The 20,707-nt window shown below is 35.4% G+C and overlaps 1 protein-coding gene across 1 annotated transcript in view; it reads right to left on the reverse strand.

The window, feature by feature from the left end:
* The window catches only part of LOC150088704 (leucine-rich repeat-containing protein 47-like), a 101,249-nt gene that overhangs the window by 68,209 nt on the left and 12,333 nt on the right, over nt 1-20,707 (reverse strand). Inside the window, exon 2 of the mRNA XM_090370868.1 lies at nt 6,568-6,732. Within this exon, the coding sequence (XP_090226994.1) occupies nt 6,568-6,732 (165 nt within the window). The remainder of the gene's footprint in view (nt 1-6,567; nt 6,733-20,707) is intronic.

Raw genomic sequence — 20,707 nt, forward strand, 5'->3', positions numbered from 1 at the left:
AACTTACTCCTGTTCTTTGTTGCCTTTTTTCACTTTCTTATTCCAAAGGTGTTTTTCCTTCTGCTTGGAAATTTGCTCATATCCAGCCAGTTCCTAAAAAGGGTGACAAATCCCTCCCAACCAATTATCGTCCCATTGCAATTACTTCTACTCTTTCTAAAGTAGTGGAGAAATCAATTAATCGCCAACTCTTAAACTACCTAGAAACCTTCCATCTGATCAACGATCGCCAGTATAGATTCCGTCAGTGTCGATCCACTGGTGATATTCTGACTTATGTTACCCATTTATGAGAAAATTCAATGGAAAAGTTCAGTAAAACACAAGCAGTTGCTCTTGACATCTCAAAGGCTTTAGATCGTGTTTGGCATAAAGGTCTTCTAAACAAGCTTCCATCTTATGGTTTGCCAACTTTTTTGTAATTGGTTATCCAGTTGTTCTCTTTGATCGCTCACTGAGGGTGATGGTAGATGGTTCTCTGTCTTCTAACTTTTCCACTAATGCTGGTGTCCCCCAAGGTTCAGTTCTTTCCCCCACTCTTTTCCTCTTGTATATTAATGACCGTCTTCCATTGACTGGAAATCCTATCCATAGTTTTTCCGATGACAGCACATTGCATTACACTTTCCATTTTGAGAAACCTTGCCCTGCTCAATCAGCTTCAACTTCTCGAACATCCGCTGCCAATTCCTTAAATGCCGACCTCCAGATAATTCTCTAGTGGGGCAAAGACAACTTAGTTGATTTCAATCCTTCTAAATCTCAGTCTTGTCTTATATCTCGCAAAAAGGATTCTTCTGCTCCTATGCTTATCTTTGGTGACACTCCAATTTCTAGACAATTGGGGATTACTCTGACTTTGTCTCTCTTGGCACAAGGACATTACAAATATTGCTTCCTCTGCATCTAAAAAACTTGGTTTTCTCTTTCGCTCTCGGCGTTACTTTTCTTCCAAACAGCTGTTCACTCTGTACAAATCACAAATCTGCCCTACCGTGGAATATTGTTCCGTCCCACATCTGGGGCTATGGCCCCAAAACCTCTCTCAGGCTTCTAGATTCCATTCAGAAGAGGCCAGTTAGGTTAATTAAAGAGTCATCTCTAACTGAGTCTCTCCACTCGCTGTCTCATAGACATACTGTTTCTGCTGCATGCCTTTTCCACAGATCCTTCCATGAGCACTGTTATTCTGAATTGGTTTCTATAATTCCTGCTCTCTCTTTCAAAACAGTTTGGTTCGAACACGTGCCCTCACCAGCCATCATCCATTTACTGTCCAACTTCAAACTCACACAGCCAACTTTTCATCTTCCTCGTTTATGCATTCAACTGCCGTTTTCTGGAATAGCCTTCCTTCATATGTATTTCCTGAAAATGACAGTCTAAAGAAGTTCAAGTCTAATGTCAACAAATATCTTCTTTTGTCTTCTCAACAGCCAACCCAAGCACGGTACTAAGTACTACAGGTTCTAATACCTCTCGTTTGGGATTTTCATAAAAAAATATATATATTTATCATTATAGTATATATAAAAGGTGTGTTACAAAAAATAAAATGTATTTTATTTTACTGATTTTGTTTTCTTTTTTGAAATATTTGTGTTAATACTGAATTAAAATCCACAATGCTATTTGTAATATCCATAATACTATTTGGAAGAATAAAAAAAAGTATATTTCATATACTTTTTTTTATTCTTCCTATTTTTATTGCACCTATAGAAAGGACTCTTTAAGTATTAACATTTGTTAAGAATTATTTCAGATCTATAGTGTTTTAGGAAAAACCAAGTTGTTTTGTAATATTAGCAATGGAAATATCTATTTTGGAAGGCACTTATACAGCTCACAGATCAGATCTGTGACATCAACAATATATTTAAAGAATCTGCATTAACCAAGACACAAAAAATTAAGATGTAAAATTACATTTAAATATTTATTATATTTTGTATTTTGTAAAAGTACATATTTTTTATGTTATATTTTTAATATTTTATAGTCTCAGGTTATCTTGATATAAAAAGAACATATTTTTTATTTATTATTTCAAAGTGTGAATTAAAACTTTTACATTTATATACAGACATGTATACCCAATGAAAGTGCCTGGATAACACCACTGCATTAACTGGGCAGTTTAATCCTGCTGGCCATAAAAACATGAAAAGACAAGAAAATCATCCCAACCTTTTAATTTCACCAAGGCCAAATATCATTGGCTATTTTATAATTTTGAAGTTCTAACTGTATACGGTTAACTTTCATTTGTATAAATATCCAGAAATAAAATTTATGCTTTGTAAGATGGTACCATTTAAACAATGAGTCACAAGGTAACCAGTGGCAAATCTAATAGCCAGCAGAGTCAACAAATTCTGACCAGGTTCTGCCTTAAGACCAGGTTCAACAAATTCTGACCAGGTTAAGAGTTACAATGCAGAATTTGTTGAAATTTTATTACCAATTCCAAACATTGTGGATATTATTACCAAATGCAGGTTATTAAATGTACATATGATCATTTCTAATTTTGTAATTCTTAGACATTCCTTTTTTTTATTGGATATATTAAGAAATTGTATGGAATGTGAACTCCTATTTTGGTTATCCAACTGGGCCCCCCCATTTCTTAGATCTACCAGTGGTTCTCATGTGATGCAGTGAGAAACAGTTATGGCTCAATTGAAAGCACAAAAGATGAATTTCAGTACCAAAGAGTCCATTCTCAAAAAACATTCAAATAAAATTCACGATTCATGAATAAGCAAATTAAAATATGGGGAATAGGATATAATTTATAGTAAAATTCTAAATTGTGCAAATGATAACATATGGAAGAAGAATCTTCAAAGTAAGTAAATTTCATTTTTCTAATTAATTATTAAAATTTGCTATTAAAATAATTATATTTCAAAAATTATGTGCAATTGCCAACTAGGAACAAAGTTCCTTGTGACAAGAGGCCAATACGAAAAATTTATTATTTTTGCTTACTGTGACTCCAAACATGAAACATTACTGGAAACCTATAGTACTCTAGTATTGCTTATGGATTGAGAAGACAGAAAATGCTTGTTGAAGTGGAATGAAAAAAATAAAATAAAATAAAATAAAAAATAATAATAACTATCATATTAGGGTTATTTGAGGGCAATTTATTCATTCATGTTTTATATCCATAAACTATATGTGTTCTCTGGTTGATTTTCATAATTTGCTGGAAGAAAAAAGTTGGGTTTCCTGGAAAAAAACCTCACTATTCTTGCCTGGGACTGACTAATTCAGCCATGAATTAAAAATAACCCATAAAAGTTTCTCGTATCATTGATGGGATTCAAATTGGACCTTTTCCAGCCAGCGTGGGGAGGATGGTGATTATATATAATCACTATGCTAACCACGAGGGCTATGTTCCATGGACTGTAATTTTCAAGAAATACATAAAAACATAAATGAAGAACAAGAAGAGTTAGCATGGTAATAAGTTTAGAAGAAAGAGGCAAAATTAGAGATGCCAACTCAGGAGAACAGTTCCCATTTGAAATATCTTCAGAAAAGGCATGCACTAGAAAAAGAAAAAAAAGAAATCAGTGTAAAACAGAATAGAGTGAGTTTGTAAGAGGGATTATTAACTAACCTGATGCCTTCTTTTGAATACAGACTAGGACAGTGGTTTTCGACCTTTTTTTAATAACAGCACCCCTAAGTAATTTATTTTATTTTGTGGCACCTCTACTCAATTTTCTGCCTGTTTGATCCGATTCTCTCTCTGTATGCATGTGTGTGTGTGTATATAAATATATATAATATTAAAAAAATGTTAGATGATAGTTGTTACAATAATATAACTATAAACAAAATTACAATTCATAATACAAATTATATATATATAATAATAATTTTATTCTTTAAAAGAGGTACTAAATAAACATCAATTATAGCTCACCACAACATTAAAAAGATACCGTACACCTTTTTATAACAAAAGAAATATATAAATTTTAAAAAATAATAAGTTAAAGTAACTTAAACCCAAATTACATGGCACTCCTAGAATGGTGTTGCGGCACCCTGGTTGAAAACCACTGGTCTAGGAGCTTAAGGGAAATTCTGGAAGCATAATGACAAATATGGGAACAATATTACATAAAAGGATAAACTTTTGATTTATACAATGTCAAGAACTGTTTATAAGAACAGTAATGCTAAGAGCAAAAGAGAAAGTCTATTTTTTAATGTGCCGGAGCCAATACTTGCGATATACATATGCAAGAAAGGATAAAAATCAATCTTATCATGAGTCCAGTAAAGTTATATGATCTTGTCTAAAAATCTAAATGTTGAAGCTGAGAATAGGAAGCAACACTCTTTTGATGAGAAATAAAACAGAAATGGATTTTAGAAAGATAAGTTTATTCCGTCCCAACTAGAGAATTAACCAGAAACCAGCATCTAAGCTAATGGCAGTGAACATTCAAGAGGCTGCAGATGTCTGTGTAGAGCAGAATCTGCCAATGGAAAGTGGAATGTATTATATCCCCTGCAAAATTATGAATAGGATTTTTTACCAACAGGAGAGGATTATTAATATACCAAAAGAAAAAAGTTGTTGAAAGAACAGTACCTTAAGGAACTCCAACATTAGTTCAATAAGTTAGAAGACAAAGAAATAAAGAGAGAGAGATCTACCATCACACACACAGTGAGGAGAAATTGGCTCCTCATTGCATATGATGGCAAAAACTGAAATGCAGACATGAATAAGATGGATTGTTGTTGTTTTAGTGTTTATTGGCGCACTGACAACGGAGATCATAGTGCGCCGACAATAAGATGGAAGCTTTATTAGAAGACCTTTATGCTAAACACAATCAAAAGCCTTAGAAATATCAAGTGCAAATGCTTGAGTTTCTTCAAACTTTACCATGATTTCAAGGTTTCAAAACTGTGTAAAACCATTTTCAGTTGACGAATTCTCTATTACTTTAGAGAATGACCATGGACTGAAACCACCAGTTAATTGTGATCTGAGATACCCAGAGGACCAGTAACATTAACTGTGCACTTTGATGAATTTTCAGCCAGGAAAACATCAAGAGCATTAGGTGTTCTAGTAAATCAAAGGTGTTCCAGTAAGTAAAAAAACTGTGCAGTCATCAATAATAGCAAATACAATATCATTTCTACAAGATCTGTCTGTACAAATAGAAAATTAAAGCCAGACAGAAGTATGAACAATAAAATCACCAAAGAAAATTATTTTGCTAAGTTGGAGTTAGACTGGTGAAAACTGAGTTTCAAAGAAAGCCAGAAAGCTCTAAGTGATTTGTTCAGTTGGGAAAACAATAGGGACAGATGAATTACACTGGGGGAGGGGGAGTTAAACAGGAAAGAAATAACAGACCAAACCATTAGACCAACTGAGACAAATAGTGATTGGGCAATCAATAATTGAGTTTCTGCCAGAAAAAAAAAAGTGAACGTTTGTGAAATTAATTATGAAGTTTTTGAGACATTTAGTTCTTTTTACAGTTTGTTCCACTAGTCTGACTATTTGGTGATGTTGTGTAATGTTGATGAGGTAAAAGTGTGTGTGGGGGGGGATGAAATTCTTTGATAGGCCATACATGGAAAGTATACCCAGCTCCTGAACAACATATCCTCAGCAGTGTTCCCTATTTCTCCCTGACACTCTTACACACTATATGGACTCCCTCCGATCACAGCTAGCAAAGTAGAGGCAGCAAGATTATACACTGAATAAATGGTGATCCAAGTGCCTCCCCTAGAGTGTTAATCAATAGGTTTAGTCTGGTGGAATATCCTTCAAAAACTGTTTTAAAGTTATAGTCCAAAAATGTAAGGCATATTGGATCTTGCCATGATACTCATCATAACCACAAAAGATATAACCCATACAGCATTACAAAAGATACAAGAGGCCAGAATTTTGTCTGGAGACCAAACAGTACTTAAAGTTGGTTTTCACAATTTTAAGTCTTAATTAAGCAAAGTGGTAATATTAGACTTTGCTTAATTGAGACTAAAAGTAGTGAAATAAAAAAAAAAGCGGTTGCAGGCTATACTAGATAGTAGATGATTCTCATTACTAGGTTACGAGAAACATCAACTATCCAGGTATAGCTTGTTGTTACAGAAGTTTGTCCATTCTTCTACACAGTGTGCATACAATGCATTGACACCTACTTCTATTGATTCACACTTGGGTTTTCATTTCTGGTATACTATTCAGAGACCCTGTACATAGGACATATACCCAGAGTCACCAACAGTTCCACCAGCACAAAGATGCAAGCAAAAGATCTGAATGTTGCAGAATGACCAGACTTTCCAGAAATTTAATATACTTGACTTAAAAATGGGACCTGAAAATCAGCTCCATCAGCATTTTAGACTTCTACGTAGCTATCAGTCAATGGAAAGATGTGCATGACAAACTTCAGGGACCAACCTCAGAGACAAATCTGAAATATGCCATTTAAATTATTATAACTAATAGTAACAATTCAAACTCCTAACTAAATAAGCAAAATAACAGTTTACCTGAAGGGTGATAAATTTTCTAAAATTCTGCTCGGTGAAATGAACACCACGTGCAACACAACAAACTACATATGGACGGACCTCCTGTACAGTGGTAAGTGAAACTACCAAAGGAGTACTATCATTAACATACAACACTTTTATCCGATCCTGAAGCTGATCAATCTGCAAAAGTACAAAAATGATTTCAAATAATTTGTTTAACTTTAATTCACAAAACCAATAAATTAATTACCATGCAATGAAAAAAAACAACCAATCTGAAAGAAATTCTAAATGGCAAGTATTGAAAAAAAAAAAAAAAAAAACCTTGACATCACACCAATTTATATTAGTGTGATGTCAAGTTTTTTTGGCTGATTCTGTGTAAGCAAGCTTACTCAGAATCAGCCAAAAAAAAAAAAAAAAAACTATCCACATCGTTATTTGTTTGTTATTTAGTTTTTAGGAGCATTAGCAACTAAGGCCATATTACTCTGAGGATATGCAGTGGTCATTCCCCGACCTTTCCGCATCCTCCATATTTGGTGGTCAAGGGCTCGAACCCCAGTCTAATCAAGAAGCGTGTGCTACACACTTGCTCCTGCCCACCTGGTTACGGAGACGCCCTACCTACATCATTTGTCCAACTCCTCTAATAATCTGTCTAGTCATCCATCAAATTTATTCACACTGTTGACTTCCACAACACCAAATGGAAAATTCCTCAAATAATTAATTACAATGGATGAAAGCAAATTTTTCACATATACACTGTGAAACTATCCTTTTCAATTTAAATTTGTCTCCTCGCATACATGGCCTAAGAGCAAATAAGGATGCCATCAGCATTTTAGTTTAATCATTCCATTGAATTGTTTAAAGCCTTAAACAATTCAATGGAGTGATTAAACTAGGACTAATCTTGTTGCTCTTCTTCGATTTATTCCAACAAATCAACATCCTTCCTAAGATGAGGCTTTAAAATTTGTATGCAGTATTCAAGATGGAGCCTAGTCATTGCTTATACAATGGGATAATCACCTCCTCGTCCCTGTTGATAAAATTCCTGTATATCATTGACAAAACCCATAAGTTGTCCTAGACAGCCTATCTACACTGCTAAGAGAACTTCATTCAGACTGTACAATTATCCTTTGGTCCTTTTCATTCTCCATCACCATGAATAAAAGTGTAGTGTTTTGTCTAATGGCCCCAGGGGTTCCCCCATGTTGTGTACTCTATGTAACACAGAACTCTGTGAAGGCCAGAGGTTTTTCAAAATGTGTCAAGTGTATGCTTGTGTTGTGTAATGCCATGTTATGTTGTTCCTCTGACCTTTTAGCCATTGGGCCCCTAGTGGGATCTCCTCCATGTGGTACCACACAACTGGTGTGTTATTCTGGGATAACTGCTACCCATATGCAGTACCTTGCATTTATCAATGTTAAACCTTGACTGCCATTTCTATCTAATTTCTTTAGGTCTTGTTGCAGTAGCACACCCTGAATCCAGTGACTAATTACCCTGCCAACATTTGTATCTCAAAAACAGACATTGAATTTGACAAGCCTTCATCAATATCATTAATAAATATTAAAAACAGTGAAGTAACTGGCACTGAAGCCTGAGGGATTCCAATAATAACATTAGTCTATGACGAGTGGCATTCATTAATAACCACTCTCTGTATCCTGCCACTCAACCACCCTTTTATCCATAGCAATAACTTCCCCCTAATGCCACACTGCTTCAATTTTTACAGTAGTCTTTCATGTGGAATATCAAAATCTGCACTGAAATTTAAGTATATGATGCCACAATTATTTTTGCATCCAATTCCTTTGTAATTATGTCAGATTAGCTAATCAGGTTGGTCAAAAAAGATCTTCCCTTAACAAATCCATGCCAAGATTACAGTACAACTGCATCTCTCTCAAGATGACCCTGTATTACTCCTTTAATCACTGACTCCATTATTTTCTCGGGAAAAGAAGTCAAGCTTACAGGTCCGTAATTACTCACTTTGCACTATGATTTTCCTTTCTGTACAGGAGAAATATTTGCACATCTCCAATATATAGGCACCTCCCTAAATCCAAGGAGGCTCTCATAATTATGGCCCAAGATGACGTACTTACCTTTTTTGCTGTTTCTTTTAAAATAACTGGATAGATTCACTAACCCCAGGTGTCTTATTTATTTTTAGATTCAACAATTTCTCTTCAACTTTCCTCTCACTTATCACAAAATCATTTAGCTCCTGATTAGAATTAAGTTTACTACTGATGTCCACATCCCTAAAAAACTCTTCATATGTGAATGAATGCAGATCCAAAATATTTATTCAGTTTGTCAGCAACTTGAACAAGATCATCAATAGTTATGCCATCCAAACCTAGTGTACCGATGTGGTTCATCCCTTTCCTACTGGTGTTAATATAATCAAAAGATTCATTACTGCTTTACTTTGCATCCCTGATTACAAGAATATCAAAAGCCTTCTTGTAATCTGCCTAATCCCCTTAGTAACTTCACTGCAGACTACTTTATAATTACTGTAGGCTTCTGTATCTCCTGATAATTTATAATCATTGCACACATTTTCTTTTTGTCTCATTATTTCATTTGACATCCATTTATGTCTAAACCTTGAACAATATCTCTTAGTTTGTATAAGAGCTTAGTAGCTTACACAGCTTCTAAGATTGGAAATTTTTGAGATGTGGGTATGGTGATTCGATAATGTGAGAAACGAGAAGGTTAAGAAAGGTAGGTGAGAAGAGATATTTAACCGAAATAATCAGAGGACAGAAAAAACACTGGATTGAACATGCATTGCAGAGTGAAGGGTTATGAAGGATATGATAGAGAAAAAAGCTAAGGAGAACAGACCCAGAGGGGGAATGGATAAACAGTAATAGATGAACTGTAAGGGGATGCTAGTAATGGGGAGATGAAGAGGTGGACTGAGGATATGAAGAACTGGAGAAGCGTTTGCTGAATGTATGCATGGACCTGCCCCTGGCAGAGCAAAAATTACAAGCATTAATTAATTTCAATAACGACAAGCACGATTAATTCCTGAATACTTCCCATTAAGTATTTGTAGTTATTAACAACATCAGTTGGTCCAATTGAAAAGAATTCAAACTTTCTAAGACCACTGTAGTTGTCCTTGCAAAAGCAAAATCACTTTCCTTTACACTTCAGTAATTATATCATAAAATCAATTCCACATCAATACACTATAATCTCTACCATCTAGTGATTCCCTTACCTGGAGGTTCTTAATGCATGATAATCAGATCAAGAATATATGCTTTTTCTTGTTGCCTCCTTAACATTGTGGTGCAGAAAACAGTCATCCAATAAATTCAGAAATGTTCTACTACTGCTGCTCATTACAATAGAAGAAGTACAAGAATCGCTTTCACCTTTGCCTGTCGCTACTGTTAATCTTCTAGCCTGTGAATCCTCCCAAGCTAGCAGTTTTCCGACCCACCTAACACTACCTCGATAGCATCAGCAAATATCCCTTACGGCACCCTTTCTATTTAAGTGTACCCCATCGCTGTGTTAACAATTCCAGATGTTGACTGGAATTTATGGGTTGGTCACACGCACGCACGACTTCTGTGGATTTCTTGGATGACTATTTTCTACAGAAGCATGTTAGATAGGCAACAAGAGGAAGCAATACTCTTGATCTGGTCATTAGCAGTGATTCTTCATGCATTAAGAATCTGCAGGTAAAAAACCCACTGGGTGGCAGCAATCACAGTGTACTAATGTGGAATTTAATTAAAGACATAACTACTATCAAGGGTAAAGGGAAAGGCTTTTGCTTTCATAAAGATGTGTCTGTCTCAGACAGTTTTTAAATTATGCATAGTGGGACTAACTGATGATATTACCAACAGCAAATTCTAATTGGGAAGTATATGGAGAAGTAATCAAAGAAGCTCTTAGGCTTTTCATACCAACAAAGGAATACGTTTCAAGATTTGGACCTAAATGGATGTCAGATGAATTATTGAGACATGTGGCAGTACACGGGATGTATATAAATTATGAGGTGATACAGAAACCCATGGTAGATATATATTAGTCTGTAATCAAGTCACACAGGAAATTAGGCAAGCTAAGGCAGATGAGAAACCTCTGGCAAAGAATGCAAAGAAAACAGCAAAGACTTCTATGCTTAACAGTATTCACACTGGGCCACTTATTCATGGGTTAACTGTCGATGACCCTACTCAGGGTTGTGGACAAACTGAATAGGTATTTTGCATCTACATTCACACATGAGGAATCCTTTAGGGAAAGGGATGCCAGAAGTTTATCAAACTCTAATGAGGAGCTAAATGACTTTGTGATAACCAAAAGAAAAGTGCAGGAGAAATTGAGGTTTGACATAAAAAAGACACATGGGGTTGATGAAATATATCCAATTATATTAAGGAAGACATCAAAGGAGGTAAGCAAACCCTTACCCATAATTATGAGAGCATCCTTGGATTCAGGGGAAGTCCTTATGGACTGGAGAAGTGCGAATATATCACTAATTCATAAAGGGGGATCAAAAAGCGACATGAATAATTACAGACCCATTAGCTTAACATCTCTTTCAGGGATAATAATGGAATCACTGGTTACATAAGTTATGCAGGACCATTTGGACAGGTGCAATCATGCAATTATACTGCAGTGACAGCATGGATTTGTCAAGAGGCAAATGACAGGTTACTATGATACAGTGGTCAAGGAACTGGATGCAAAAATAATTTTGACATCATATTCTTAGATTCCAGGAAAGCTTTTGATACTGTTGCACATAAAAGACTACTGTAAAAACTGGAGCAATGTGTCATTAAGGGCAAGTTACTGCTATGGATAAAGGGATGGTTAAGTGGAAGAAGACAGAGAGTGGTTATCAATGGGCACTGCTTGTCATGGACTAATGTTATTAGTGGAGTTGCCAGGGTTCAGTTCTGGGTTCATTGTTGTTTCCAATATTCATCAATGCTATTTATGAAGGTATATCGGGTTTAATGTCTAAGTCTGCAGACAATCCAAAGGTTGGCAGGGTGGTTAAGAAAAGTCATCAGGGTGAACTACAAGTTCTAGGAAAACTGGGTCTATTTGATGAGAAATGGCAATCGAAGTTTAACATTGAAAAAAATCAAGGTACTGCACATGGGTAGCAGTAATCTAAGTATAACTTATCAACTGTGTGGCACTACACTCAGCGTAGTGGAGAATGAAAAAGACCTGAGAGTAATTGTGAGTCAGTCATGAAATTCTCTGAGAAGTGCAGAAATGCTGCCAGGACAGCTCATGGTGTTTTGTCAATGATATATAGAAACTTTGCTAGCGGGGATAAGGAGATGATTATCCTTTTGTATAAGGCCATGGTTAGGCTGCATCTTGAGTACTGTTTACAAGTTTGGAGGCCTCACTTTAGAAAGGATGTAGATCTGCTGGAATGGGTGCAAAGAATGGCAACCAGATTAGTGAAGGGAACAAATAGGTGCTCTTACCTAGAAAGACTTCAGTTCTGCAAGCAGTATCTCAAAAGCAGGAACCAGTGGGGGAAATCTGATTGGAGTGTCTAAAGCCTTGAATGGATTGAGTAAGGTGAATGTTAATGGTACTATTCCACTTGCTGAGACTACACACATGAGGAAACAAATTCAAGTTGTGGAAGGATGGTTGCAAGACAGAAGTGCAGAAATTTGCCTTCAGCCAGAGGGTGGTTGATCGTTGGAACACGCTTCCATCTGTTGTTGTGGAAGTGGATAGGTTGAATAAATTCAAGGGAGATCTATACAAATTCTTGAGGTTACATATGGGTGGAACTGGTTTTTTTTTTTTTTGTTATTTGGATTTTGCTATAGGAGTTTGCTTTCTTGCATCATTATCATGCTACTACTACTGCTTAATATGCCTGATATGCCTTCTATTCACTGCTTAATATGCCTGATATGCCTTCTATTAACTGCTTAATAGAAAGCATATCAGGCTTAATAACTATTAAGCCTGATATGCCTTCATCAATATCATTGTTAAATATAGGAAGAAACAATGGGTACAACACCAAACTGTGGAGGACTCCACTAATATCATTAGTCCATGAAGAGCAGTGTCCACTGGCTACAAAATCATCCCTTCATATATATATAGCAGTGACTTTCCCTTAATGCCACACTGCTCCAATTAGCACAGCAGTCTTATGTGCAAGAATACCAAAAGTTTTCCAGAAATTCAAGTATTTGATATCAAAATTATTTTTTGCTTTCAGTTCCTTTGTAATCACATCAGAGTATCCAATAAAATTGATCACATCCCATAATATAACTGGATTGATCCCATCTACCCCAGATGAATTTCTTATGTTTAATTTCAACAATTTCTCTTCCACTTTCCTCTCAGTTATTACAAAATCATTTAGCTCCCTGTTATGGTTTGATAAGAATCCCTGGGTACGACCCCATGCACGGAAACTGAACTTGGCCTGTTACCACATAAGATCGCTCATCAGTGAAGACAGGATATTAGAGCTGGAAAAGGAATTAGAAAATGTGAATTGGAATATCATTGGTTTGGCTGAAACAAGAAGAACAAATGAATCACTTATAAGTTTATCAAGTGGAAATCTGCTGTACACCAATGGAAACAGTGAAAGGAGCAAAGGTGGAGTTGGCTTTCTGATCCATACAGTTATAAAAAACAACATTTTGGATTTCAAAAGTACATCACCAAGGGTGTCAAGACTACTACCCAGGATTTCTAAGAGGTACAAGCTAAAGGTTATAATGATTTATGCACCAACATCAAGCCATGATGATGAAGAGGTTGAAGAAATGTACACCGAAATTGAGTCTTCTAGAAGAGCAGAAAAACCACTACACTATCATTATGGGGGACTTCATTAAGGTTGGAAAGAGACAAAACAGTGCAGAAATGGGAACGACAGGAAATTTTGGAATTGGCGAAAGAAATGAAAGAGGTGAAAGACTTGTGGAATTTGCAGAATCTCGAGGACTGTCAGTAATGAACACTTTTTTCAAGAAAAGGGTAAACAGAAAGTGGACATGGAAGAGCCCAAATGGATTAACAACTAATGAAATTGACTTCATCCTCACTAACAGAAGATCTATCATGAATGATGTTACCATCCCGAACAAGGTAAATGTCAAAAGTGATCACAGAATGGTAAGATGCACACTTCATATAGATGTAAGAAAAGAAAAGAAAAAATTGACTCAAGTAAATAATACAAAGGTCTTTGAGATAACAGAAGAGGAGAAAAAGCAGTATGTACTGGAACTTAAGAACAAGTTTGAGCTTCTGCAGACAACTCAGGACCAAGATATCAACAAGGAATATTACAACTTTCTGAAAATGATAAAGCCCAAGAAACCTACAGATAAAAAGAAATCCAAAGAAGAAAAAATTAGTCAAGAAACACTTGCCACGATGAACGGAAGATGGCAAATGAAAGTCAAGATAAACACTGACAAGGAGAAAATTGAGTATACTGAGTTATGCAAAGCCATTAGAAAGAGACTCAGAGAGGACATAAGAAGATTTAACACAAGAAAAGTAGAACAAGCATTAAGAGAAAACAAAGGACTTAAATCAGCAGCCATAAGCAGTAATACACAAAGACAAATGATACTGAAACTGAAGAATAGTGATGGTTGGTTGGTTGGTTGTTGGGTTTTATTGACACATTAGCAACTAAGGCTATAATGCGCCAAAACCAGGTGATATATAAAAATTTTAATTTCACTTACCTAATTACTTAGGTCACCATGTCATGATATAAAATAACAACGGTATAAAATGTAAAAAAGATAAATCAATAAAGAAATAACAATAACATATAAATTTTAAATACAAGTAAAAACCTTTATTGATTTAAAATAGCTAAAAACAGCAGACACATTGTCACTGTCGGATAAAATCTGACTGAGTGTATATGGCTCAGTCAGATGATTAAAAGCAGTAAAACGGATATTGCTAAAATCTGGACAGTCAACTAAAATGTGTCTAATTGATAAAATTGTGCCACAGGGCTCACACATAGGAGGATCATCAGGCCTCAGCAAAAACGAATGAGTCAAATGACTATGTCCTATGCGGGTCCGGGCAAGAACAACTTCCTCCTTACCATTCCTGCACAGACTAGACTGCTACGGTTCAATTACAGGTTTTATACAATATAATTTATTCGTAGTCTGTCTATTCCACGAATCCTGCCATTGGGAGTATATCTTTTGATGTATTATTTGCCTGTAGTCTGTACAGGGGACTGACAGGCAGCGATTATTATTGGGAATTGCTGATTTGGCTGCGGTGTCAGCCAAATCATTTCCCCTAATCCCAATGTGGTTGGGAATCCAGCAGAAGCGGATATCATATTCACGTTCATGGAGAAAGTGAATCTTCTGCTGAATGCAAGGTAGAACTGGATGAGAATTATATCTCACAGTTATTAAAGCCTGTAACATGCTGAGAGAGTCGGAATATAAAATGAACCGTTGGTATTGGCATTTACTAATGTGATCCAAGGCGCTAACTCTATAGCGTGCAGCTCTGCACTAAATATGCTGCATTCAGAGGGAATCTGCTCCGATGTAGTGCTGTCTGTAAAGACAGCAGCAGATAATAGCGATGGTGTACTTATAAATAGCAGAGAAGGCTTAATTCAAATAGCAGAAGACTACTATAGAGAATTATACAAGGAGCGGGGGGGAATGATGCCAGCAGTGGGGAAGATGGATTGCAAATTAGTAACACATACGACATACCTAATATCCTTCCTGATGAGGTAGAACATGTGTTGAAGAAAATGAAGAATCAGAAAGCCCCGGGGGAAGATGAAGTTACTGTAGAGTTGTTAAAATTGGGAGGAAGAGACATGACACAAAAACTGGCAAGACTCTTCACAAAATGCATTAGAAAAGGTGTAATGCCTAAGGAGTGGAATAATGCAATCATAGTTTTGCTGCATAAGAAAGGAGATAAATCAGAAATTACAGACCAATTAGCTTGTTATCTCACATCTACAAGTTGTTCACAAGGGTCATTACTAACAAATTAGAAAGAATACTTGATGAGAATCAACTGAAAGAGCATGCTGGCTTTAGGACAGGATTCTCAACTATGGATCACCTTCACGTAATGTCACAGCTAATGGAGAAAGCAAATGAATATAAAACACCATTATGCCTGGCATTTGTAGAGTATGAAAAGGCATTTGACGCCATACAGCATAAGGCAATGTTTCAGGCACTGGAAAGACAAGGCATAGATACCCCATATATTATGATTTTGAAGAAAATATATGAGAACACTACCTCCTTTATTAGACTAGACAAAGGCAGTAGCAAATTGACAAAGGAGTTTGACAAGGAGACACAATATCTCCAAAGTTGTTTACTGCTGCCCTTCAGGAAGCTTTCAGAAGATTAGACTGGTTGCAGAAAGGAGTCAATGTGAATGGAGAGTACCCAAACCATTTACGATTTGCAGATGACATTGTGGTCATAAGCCAAGATCCCAAAGAATTCAAGAAAAATCTTTATCAGTTATGCGGAATTAGTAAGGATTTTGGACTAAAGATGAATATGGCTAAAACAAAAGTAATGATGAACAAGTACACCATAGAAAGGGATATAATCATTGAATGAGCAGTTATTGAAAAGATTGAGTCATATGGGACAAGTTATCAGCTGTAATAATGATAAATGGCTGGAAGTCAAGAGAAGAATAAATTTTGGATGGGCAGCATTCAGGAAATATGGTCATATACTGAGGAGCAATATCCCAATTTGTCTGAAACGTAAAATAATGACACAATGTATACTACCCACCATGACTTATGGAGAACTACGAAGAATGGAACGAATTATATTGGGAATCAGAATGTCAGATAAAAGAGAAACACATGGATTAGGCAGAAAACTCAAGTAAAGGACATTCTTATCAAAACTAAAGAACTAAAATGGTCTTGGGTAGGACACATAGCTTGAAGACATGATGACAGATGGACTAAAAGAATAACAGAATGGTACCCAAGAGGAGCTAGAAGAAAACCTGGAAGACAACGACGGAGATGGACAGATGAAATTCATGAGTTTGTGAGTAGTAAACGGATGGCCATTGCACAAAACAGAAGGAACATTCCAGTTCCTTCTGTTTTGTGCTGGAGAGGCCTTCATCCTCTAGTGGATTGAAAATGGCTGATGATGATGTGGTTTGATAAACTTCCTTTCCTAAAGAACTCCTCATGTTAATTTAGATGGAAAGTAGTCACTCACTTTGTCAGCAACCTTAGCAGTATCATCAACAGCCAAACCATTGATATCGAGTGGACTAATCTGATTCATCTCTTCCTTCTAGTGTTTACATAATAAGTCTGCTGTTTTTCTTTGTATCCTTCACCAAAGATTTCTCGCAATCTCCTTTGCCTGCCTGAACTTCCTTTGTGACTTGATTACTCTAATTTATATCTACCACAGTCCTCTGGGTTACCCGATAATTAATATGCATCCCATGCACTTTTTCTTTTCTTCTCTGCTACGAGTTTCGTCAGTTCATCTGACATCCATTTAGGCAGTGGTGGGATTCAGCCGGTTCGCACCGGTTCGGCAGAACCGATACCTAATTTTTTGTTGAGTTCGGCGAACCGGTTGTTAAAATGGCACTTGTGATCAGGGTTCTCTCTAAAGTGGGCGCCTGGGCAGCCACCCAATGTGGAAATCGCAAATTTACATTCCTTACTCTTTTTTAACGTTCATCTACGCAACAGCATATTCCAAGTGGCCGTAGTAATGTTCATTCCGTCCACAGGTGAAAAAAATTAGACAGAACTATGCTTGTAATATTTATTTATTTATTCATTTCATAAAACTCATTATACCTTTGATGAAATACTACATTTTTATTTTCTCGCGTTTGTTACTTAAGTAAACAAACATAACGTAAAGAGAAAAAGTACCAAACAACCAGGGGGTGACACACTGTCATTTGTTTCAGCTTTGTGTTACGTTCTAAATTTACACGAGATATGAGTGTGTTGGTGTTCCCCGATCAATAAAAACAATAGGAAGCTAGGACACAAACAAACCAATAGAAATATAGATTTCAAGGGTTATCTTATTGCCCATTTCGGAAGCCGTGTAAGAATGTTCTTCCATGTTGGAATCGTTATGCCAGTGTGCACGTGGTAATTAAGACATTTTTATCACAACTTTCCTGTGACAAACAGGTTTGTCGTACACATTATTCTATGGCATTTAATCTGCATAGCCCATGTCATTTATTAATTCAGCAAGAAATGTTCGTTTAGTATCGATAAAATGAAGAAAATGTATGTTCTGACTGATGTTTATCAATGGTATAAGCACAGTGCTTTATAAAAGTTTATGATATGACCACACGTGGACAGAACGAGTAAAAATATTCAAATATATACGCACATATCCGCTCCTGCTCTATAATATTTTTAATATAAAACATTTTTTTAAATTTTTTGCAGTAGTCCTTAAAAGGATGAAAAGGCAACAGAGTTTGACAGATTTTTTCAATAAGAAACAAAAATCACAATTTGTTGTATCAGAATTGGCCTTGAATGGTACAAAACAGTCACAAGCACACCCACTCCAACTTGAAGAAAGCAGCACATCAATTATTGAAATAAAAAACGATAACTCCAAAATTGAAAATAATCTTCCTGAATGCTGGACAGTGCAACAATATAACAATTTTAAAGAAAATTATGAAGGACTGGTAATTTTTAACAAAAAGTTAGGTTGTGAGTATTGTGCAAAATATGACTTTATAAAAGAGAAAAAGTGTTCATGTGTCAAAAGAATGGAAATGTTTTCAGATTGAGGCATCAGGAAAAAACAAAGAGGTACAACAAGCTTCTCTAAGGAAAAAAATGAAAGAACATTTTTCATCAAAAGCTCATAACATTTGTAAACAGAACTTAAAACAATGTGAGCAGGATTCAATAACAAAAGTAATAGATACGATGAACGAAAAATATTTAAGTGCTACTTGTAGAGTATTTAATACAGTTTACAGCCTGGCAAAAAGATGTAAACCATTTTCAGACATAGAAGATGAGATAAAAGTGCAAATTAAAAATGGATTAGATATGGGAATAGGATTACATTCTCGTAAAACTGCTGTGGAAGTAGTTGATTTCATTGCAAAGGAAATTAAAAAAGAAATATTTAATAAAATTATTGAAAATAATCCAAAAATATGTTTGATTATTGACAAAGCTTCAACGATATCCTGCAAACCAGTTATTATACTTTTCTTAAAAGTTGAGGATTCAGTTACGATACCAACAATTTTCGTTGAACTATTTAAATTGGAAAAACAAGATGCAGAGACAATATGTTCTTCAGTTATGGAAAGTTTAAATAATGTTGGGCTTACTAAGAACTACCAAGAAAAAAATTTAATAGGATTTTGCTCCAATGGTGCCAGCGTTATGCTTGGGAGAAAATCTGGAGTGAGCACTAGGACTGCAAAAGAGTTTCCAAACATAATAATATGGCACTGTTTAAATCATCGCCTCCATCTTGTTTTAGATGATTCGATAAAGGAAACAAAGCAAGCAAATCATTTTAAAATATTTGTTGATAAGATATATACCATTTTTCATCAATCCAATAAGAACCAAATTGAACTTTCCAAAATATCCGAACTCGGAATTGAAATTATAAAGATTGGTAGAGGTTTGGGACCAAGATGGGCTGCCTGTAGTTTAAGGTCAACGCTAGCTGTGTGGCATGCTTATCCAGTGCTACATCACTATTTTTATTCAAATAAAAAGTACTTAGGTATGGCTGCCCATCTTGAAAATATATATTTTATAACTGATTTGGCGTTGATGATTGATATTTTAAACAAAATTTCTCTTCTTTCAAATGCACTGCAAGCAAGAAATATAGACATAATAAAGGCTGAAAAACTCATGATAAGATTTATTAAAGCATTTCAAATGCTTTGAAAGGAAAAGGGTCCATATGAAAAAAAGTTGATGAATTAATTACTTCAAAAACCTTCAAAAATATAAAATTTGTAGAAAATCATCGATTTGTCGGGCTTCCTCAGGAAAGACTTTTAGAAAACATTGTAACGAATTTGAAAAAAAGACTAAAGAAGCAAGTTGTAGCCAATTTCAAGATAGGAATAAATTACAATTTCTCAATTTTTTGGAGCCAGATTACTGGAATATTGAAAAAGTACTAGTTCCATGGAAAGCAGCTGAAGAACAATTGCTCATATTTAATGACATTTTTAATTACCAAATTGATATTAATGATTATCGAGATTTCATGTAAAACGTTTTAAAAAATTCCAAGAATTATGCAATTCCTGAAAGTGTTCAAAGAGCTAAAAATATTGTCAGAACAACTGCTGTAAGTTCAGCAGAAGCGGAGAGGGGTTTTTCAAAGATGAACATAATATGTTCAGAGAAGAGAAGTCGCCTAACTGTTTCTCATATATCAAACACAATGACTATTAGTTTAATCAGCCTACCTCTAAAGGAATGGGATCCTACTCCTACAGTGAAAAGATGGTTAAGGATAAATCACTCAGCCGATGATGCTCGGATAAAAGTGAAGAAAATTGCAAGCGAGGATGCCAATCAAGAAGCAATATGGAAATATCTTAAATAACAGTTTTATTGTTTTTTTTGTCAGGTATTATTTAATATTTTAAAACTCTTTCTTATAACATAATCTAGTTTTGTGGACCTCTTTTATTGTTCTTATTTAAGTATTAACTGCATGAAATAATAAACTTCCTTTCGGTATATAGTTTTTTTATACTTAGAACAGTCATTAGGGCAGCGAATCGGTTGTTAAATTATTTGAATCCCACCACTACACTTAGGCCTATACCTTGTAGAGTGTTTCTTAGTTAGTACGAAAAGTTTAGTAGCTTCTACGATTAATTTCTTACACCCTTCTCCTTCTTATTTAGAATTTGCTGATGATAACATTATCAGTTGGTCCTACTGTATAGATTTTAAAAACTGTCTAAGACCATTGTAGTCACCTTTACAAAAGCAAAAACCCTTCCCTTTATCCCTGATGGTAGTTACAGCTTTAAGTAAATCCCA

Source organism: Mastigoproctus giganteus, chromosome 3 (genome assembly GCF_048544385.1).
Source record: "Mastigoproctus giganteus isolate SK-2022 chromosome 3, ASM4854438v1, whole genome shotgun sequence".
Taxonomy (NCBI): domain Eukaryota; kingdom Metazoa; phylum Arthropoda; class Arachnida; order Uropygi; family Thelyphonidae; genus Mastigoproctus; species Mastigoproctus giganteus.